At 40.4% G+C, this 6,759-nt stretch overlaps 1 protein-coding gene across 2 annotated transcripts in view; it reads right to left on the reverse strand.

Annotated features, from left to right (window-relative positions):
• wls (Wnt ligand secretion mediator) overlaps window positions 1-3,895 on the reverse strand; it is a 33,163-nt gene extending 29,268 nt beyond the window's left edge. Inside the window, exon 1 of one of the 2 annotated variants that reach the window (XM_041804098.1) lies at window positions 3,564-3,895. In XM_041804098.1, the coding sequence (XP_041660032.1) occupies window positions 3,564-3,669 (106 nt within the window). In that variant the 5' untranslated portion in view covers window positions 3,670-3,895. The remainder of the gene's footprint in view (window positions 1-3,563) is intronic. The other variant, XM_041804097.1, reaches the window with a different exon arrangement.
• Between the last annotated feature and the right edge of the window lie 2,864 nt (window positions 3,896-6,759).

The following is a 6,759-nucleotide window of genomic DNA, read 5'->3' on the forward strand; positions in this document are numbered from 1 at the left end:
GTAACGGTACGGAAAAATTTCAGTTCGGCACGTACATTGGTTTTCGGTACAGTTCGATACGGTAATTAAAGCGGATAAATACCTTTTTTTGTAATTAAACTATATTAAAATAAATAGGCTGAATAAATTAGACATCATCTTACAAACGTAAGTCAGCTTGTTAAGTATGCTAATTAGCATCTATCCTGCTGATTTCAACACAGACCTCAGCACTAGATTACTTTATCAACCAGTGGGACCTACTACAAAGTTTGGGAGAACTTTTTACAGCCCATCTTGGTGGATAAAGAGGTTAGAGCCGTGTGAAATCTGAGGATAACTTTACCTATGACGCAGCTGCAGACATGAAGGAGTCCCCTCTTTGTCCACTGTTGTATTTTACTGGGAAACAAAGTGTTCCTAAACAGGACACTGTTATCTGGGAATATTTAGACTGTTGCTGTCGTTTGCTGTGGTTGTGTGGTTGCCAGGACAGTGCGACAGTGTGTTGTCTCTGTTTTTCTGTCTGTTTATGAGCTTTGTTCAACATGTATCCATTCGGTACACTTCTGTACCGAACCGAGCAGCCCATACCGAATAAGTACAGTACGAATACATGTAGCTTTACACCCTGTGTTCACGATTCGACAACAAAAATGATAGGGAAAATTTGCGTCATTTATATTATGTATTCTGCTCTCTACAAGAAAATCCTGAAGGAGAATGTCCGGTCATCAGTTTGTGACCTCAACCTCAAGCACACTTGTTCGATGCAGAAGGATGATGATTTGAAACACATCAGCAAGTCTAAGGGGTGTCCAAATGATGGCCCGGGGGCCAAATGCAGCCCGAGGTCCATATTTGATTGGCCCAAAGCAAGTTCTAAAAATTAAATGTAATATGACCCACATGAAGCATGTGCTTGACTGTATTGTACGTCTTATTTTCAGCAAAAGGCGGTGCCGCCATGTTACTTCTGTAAACAAACATTTTGACAAGAAGAATTAGGCTAGTTGATGTGTTTTTTTCCAAGACTAAATTTAAACAACACTGTAAAATGTAAACATATTGGCGACGATACTTACAACCATATCCTAATTTATAATGCCCTGAAGGAGTATGGCAGCAAACAGCAGTACCAATGATGGACCAGGGCCCCCTGAAATCTGATTAGGCACACCAAAATCCTTAAAATGATTGGTTCTTTGCCTAGTCGGCTATTAACTACACATTTAAACCTACCTAATAACAATCTTAACCAACATTAGATTAATTTTACTAACTTGAATATCCTCAAGGTAAGGTACATAAAAGTGGCCCAACCGTCCTTATATTTCTGTATTTGGCACTCACTGGGAAAAGTTTGGAAACCCCTGGTTTAAGAAAAAACAAATTAGGTTTTGGGAGTGGCAAAGTCTAAGTCCAAACTTGGATCTGATTCAGTGTAAATTCTGACCGCTATTTGTAATTTTAGTCTCAGTCTTTGTCTTAAGATTAAATGCCTTTTAGTTTTAGTCATACTTAAGTCATTTCTATCCTTTATAGTTTTAGTTAACAAAAACTCAATCATTTTAGTGTAGCTTTAGCCCATAAAAAGTCCTCACATTTAAGTCTTTACATTTAGTTCAAGCATTTATTCTCTTGCCTGAAGTTGTCTGAATCTGGTACCAAATCATGGTAGTATGTTCTATGCACTCTGCCAAACCTGGGGTCCCTTCTTTCTACAGCTTAGAGGCAGAATAGCTACAGATGCATTGAATTTTGACAATTTACCCACAGTGGAGGATTTTGAATGTCCAACAAAAAAACTCCATTACATTTTAGTCTAGTTTTAGACATCTTGAGGAAAACTAAACTTGCTTTTGGTCAGCATTAGTCATTAAAGATCTATTTTTGGCTAGTCTTAGTCTAGTCTTTCTCATGGAAAAAGGCTGTTGACAAACATTTTTATTCGACAAAATTAACACCAATCCGGTTGAGATGCTGTGGTATGACCTCAAACTGGCTGTTCATGCTCAAAAATCCTCCAGTGTTGCTGAACTAAAACAATCCTGCAAGGAAGAATGGAACAAATTCCCTCCACGGCACTGTGAAAGACTCATTGCGAGTAACTGCAAACACCTGCTTAGGATGTTGCTGTTGAGGGTGGCACAACCCCTTATTTTCCCATAACAAATGAAATCATCATTTAAAAACTACATTTACTCTGGTTATCCTTGACTGATACTAAACTTTTTGGATGATCTGAAACATTTAAGATGTAACATATTTAGGGTCAACAAATATGCTAAATAAAACAATATATCAGAAAGGGACAAATACTTTTTCACAGCACTTGAAACACCAGAACTAAATTAAACCTGGTTGTCTGCAACTACTGGCCGTTCAATTACATAGTGACCATGCGAGTCCATCGGCACACTGCTCCTCCGGTCTCCATCAGTGTGTCCAGAATAATGGCTGTCCCCCTCTGCTTGATGACCTCATGCCGAGTCCCCGGGTTTGTTGGGAAACAAGGGGGGAAAACCCCCTTTCTACTCAATTACCCCTGCTGCCCTTGGCCACCGAGCAAACACAAAGGAATCCAGCTTCATTAAAACCATCTCAGCCAGGAACGAACCAAACAGCTAATTTATCACCAGCAGCCATGTAGACAGTGAGGGACTGGACAGACAGAGACACAAACACTGGTGGATGGTTTCCAGATTCAGCCTGAGGCAAAGATACGCATCTTTCACATGGACTCAATTTTTATCAGCTCTGTGTGTATGTGTCTGTGGAAGTGAGTGGGCGGATTTGAAGAAACTTGACAGCAACTCCAATACAGTCCTTCAGGCAATATGCAACTTTGACAGCTGTGTGCACTTGTGTGTGCAGGATTGGCTGTCTTAATGCAAATGAAACAAGGGAAAGAAGGGAGAGGAGGAAACATGAATGCTATGCCCGCCAGGCGGTGGGGATTTGGGGAAAAGGGGAGGTAGGAAGAGAAAGGAGTGAAAGAAAGGTAGAGATGCTGCCTGGGGCCTCCACACAGCAGACAGACATTATATATGAGAGGTGGGGGTGAGGATGGGGAGGTGGGGGAGTAGGGGGAGGTACAGGGAGAGAAAAGGGGTGGTGGAAGAACATTCGAGTTTGCATCTCAGAAGTGCAAAATAGAAAACCGGCTGATGAATAGTGCTGAAATTGAGAAATAAGCCCACAAAGTATGGTGTCCTCTGTTATTTTTAGCCGACGAAAATGAAGCCACCGGTCATGACATGGAGGCAGCAAACACCTTGATACAAAGCAGTGATTTAGCAGAGGTGCACCTCAGCAGCTACGGAGTCAAAGTGACTCTTTAAAAAGCACCGCATTGTTTGTGAACGAATCGGTCAGGCCAAGGTAGTGAAATGTGGCAGAAAGTTAGCGTTTACCGTCCGTTATTCTTTAAAAACACTAACAACGTGCGTATGAAGGCATTTAACAAAGAGACAAACTACAAACTTTATCCGTTGAGACGTTAACGTTTGAATTTCAACAGGCACGCGCGCAAAAAGACAAACGTTAGCTTGATAAATGATAAAAGTAAATGATAAACTTACCAATTAAACCGCCGACCATGAAGGCAAACGCCTGGAACAAAAGCAGAGTAACTCCCACTATCACCAACTTTTTGGTGCTCATATTCTCAATAATAGCCCCCGCCATTGCGAAGGAAAGGCAGGAGAAAATAAATCACACGGAGCGAGAAACAAACAATAATGTGGTGGAAAAGAGACAAAACGTTGCATCAACGGCAAGAAGGAAGGCAAGCTGGGCCCCCTCCACCGCTCTGCTTCTGCCTTTCAACTTCGAAGGAGGAAAGAAAGAAAAAACAGGAGTCACATGACCGAGTAGCACTCAGCTTTATCCCCGAACAGCCAACACCAGACAGGGAGAGATGTGTGGAGCGCCACCGCATTGCAATAGGCTCTGGTAATGCAGGTTACCGTGCCATTGAATGCTCGTAATAGCGCCCCTGTTGTGAGGGGGAGCTGCAGCCTACATGGCTATTTAAAGGAAGGTTTCAAAGGTCTCATTTCAAGTTTAGTGCCCAATAGCCGTCAACACATTGTTCTTCAATTTCTATTTTGGTTAGACTTGAAAAAGGCATAGCACGGATATTTTTGAATAATACTTGTCTTTAGGCTAAGAGCTATTTTGCATCTCAAAAGGCACTGTCTATGGAAGAAATATAAGAAGGGTACACAAATAAGTGCATCGTACTAATTCAAGAAAATAGGCTACTCAAAGTGCTTAAAATGTGAAGCTCTTGTCAGGAACTTTCAGTTTGTGACCCCAACTCACTGTGAGTCTTTGCTTCAGGAACTTTAAACATGTTGTCTCTACAGTATCAAGGCCGCCCTTAAGGGGGGATAAGAGGGAGAGCTTTCTGGGGCCCAGCCAAATGGGGGCCCACGAAGGTCAGCAAAATCATGGTCCATTGTAAAGTTAATCTATGATAACCATATTTCATTTTTCTATATTTAACCTGAATAATAACCGCTCTCATAAAAACAAAAAAATATGAATTTTATTTATCTATACTATTGTACAATATAGCCTTTCTCAAAATGTAGACCCCTTTCCTTAAAACAGGATTACCGTTTTTGGTAATGCCAACAACATGAATGGGAACATTGGCTAAGCCATTTAGAAAGCAATGTCAGACTCCATGGCTAGAGTGGATGTGCACAAATGTTAGGATGCTAGATAATAAAGTAGAAGGAATTAAAATAAATTTAAGAATAAACTATTCAAATAACTGTGAAAAAGGGAAAAAAACAGGTTAAAAGTGGCAAAAAATGCATGAAAAATGTTGTTTAAAATGGTTACAGAGTGGCAAAAGTTGGATCAAAAAGGCAAAATGTGATCCCAGCACAAATAGGTCTGGAAAAGCAGAAAGGGGTTCAAAATGAGCAGAAAAATGGTGAAAACTGCTAAGAAGTTGAAAAAGTGGTTCGAAAATGGCATAAAAGTGATAAAGATGGGCAGATAAAGTGGTGAAAGTGAATAAAGGAAATAGCAAAAATAAGTCAAAAGTAGCAAAATGGGCAAAAAGTTGCAAAAACGGATTAAAATGATGAAAAAATGTGTTAAATGCAGATAAAAACTGGGACAAAATCAGTAAGGAGTTAAAAAGTGGTATGAATAAGTAATTTGAACATCACGACCCAGTAATAGCTTGATACGATCTTGATCTACAAAATAAGGCAAATGTTTGCCAGGATACCAATGTTACTGATCCAGCACACATTGATATCGTCAATAAATCCCAACTGGGGAGTGCCCATTTACTGGGTTGTTCAGGGGGATGGCCAGTTCTTATGGCAGGCCTGAGTGGAGTGCATGCACTATCCAGCAGTAGCACATACAGACATAAAAATAACTATATAGATTTAATACATATTATTGCTGATGGTCTTGTTTGCTGTTGTAGATCATAAAATACATTGGCATTAATTTCAGTCTGTTACATAACAACCTCAAAAACTCCTTACAGAAGCTTTAAATTTCACAGTGGCCCACATTAAATAAGCTTCTGTCATGTCATATGGCATGCTGTTTTCAGGCTGATTTCTTTCATTTGTCATGGACCTATCATATTAATTTGTAAGTCATGCTCATTCTGTTTTTATGCTCTTTTAAACATTAAAACTCAGTTGCAAAAGGCTAATTTTTTTCATGGATTGTTTTTAATTTCCCCAAACAACACACTTTGAGAAAGACTTTTGTGATATGATGTCCTGCTTTGCTATAAGTGCATTCAGAAAGTATCACCCCCCCCCCCCCCCCCCAAAAAACAGAGTTTTCAACCTTTCTGTTTCAAACGTATTCAAAATTTTAAGATAATATTTTTCTGTGCCATGCTCTCTTCACCTTGCCCTTAGTCCTGGCCAGTCTCCCAGTCCCTGCTGCTGAAAAATACCCCTACAGCATGATGCTGCCACCACCATGCCTCACTGTTGGGATGGTGCTGATCAGGTGATAAACAGTGCCTAGTTTCCTCCAGACATAACATTTAGAACTGAGGCTAAACAGTTCAGTCTTAGTTCCATCAGACCCAATATCTTGTTTGAGAGTACTTTGGGTGTTTTTTTTACAAACTCCAAGTGGGCTTTCATGTGTTTTGCACTGAAGAGATGCTTCTATGGCCACTCTGTCATAAGCCTAGATCAGTGGAGGGCTGCAGTGATGGTTATCCTTCTGGAACTTTGTCCCAGCTCCACCCAGCATCACTGGAGCTCAGTCAGGGTGACCATTGGGGTCTCTGTCCCATCTTTTGCTAAGGCTTTTCTCCCCTGATTGCTCATGTTGGCTGGGTGACCAGCTCTTGAAAGAGTCCTGGTTATGTCATACTTCCTCCATTTAAGAATCATGGAAGCCACTGTGCTCTTCTGACTTTCAGATTATTTTTTTTGTACCCTTACCCCAGATCTGTGCCTTGCAACAATTCTGTCTCTGGGCCCTGCTGGCAGTTCCTTTGACCCCATGGCTTGGTTTTTGCTCTGATATGCATTGTCAGCTCTGAGGCCTTCTATATAAAGGTGTGTGCATTTCCAAATCATGTCCAGTCGAGGTATAGAAACATCTCAGCAATGATCCAGAGAAATTGGAGGCAAAGTTTTTGCAGAGTTTGAATACTTACATCAATATGGTGGTTCAGTTTTTTTGTTTCAATAAATTCTCTAAATTTCTAACATTCTATTTTCACTGTGTCATTTTGAGGTACTTAGTATAGACTAATTAAAATAAAAA

This window comes from Cheilinus undulatus, linkage group 13, assembly GCF_018320785.1.
Source record: "Cheilinus undulatus linkage group 13, ASM1832078v1, whole genome shotgun sequence".
Taxonomy (NCBI): domain Eukaryota; kingdom Metazoa; phylum Chordata; class Actinopteri; order Labriformes; family Labridae; genus Cheilinus; species Cheilinus undulatus.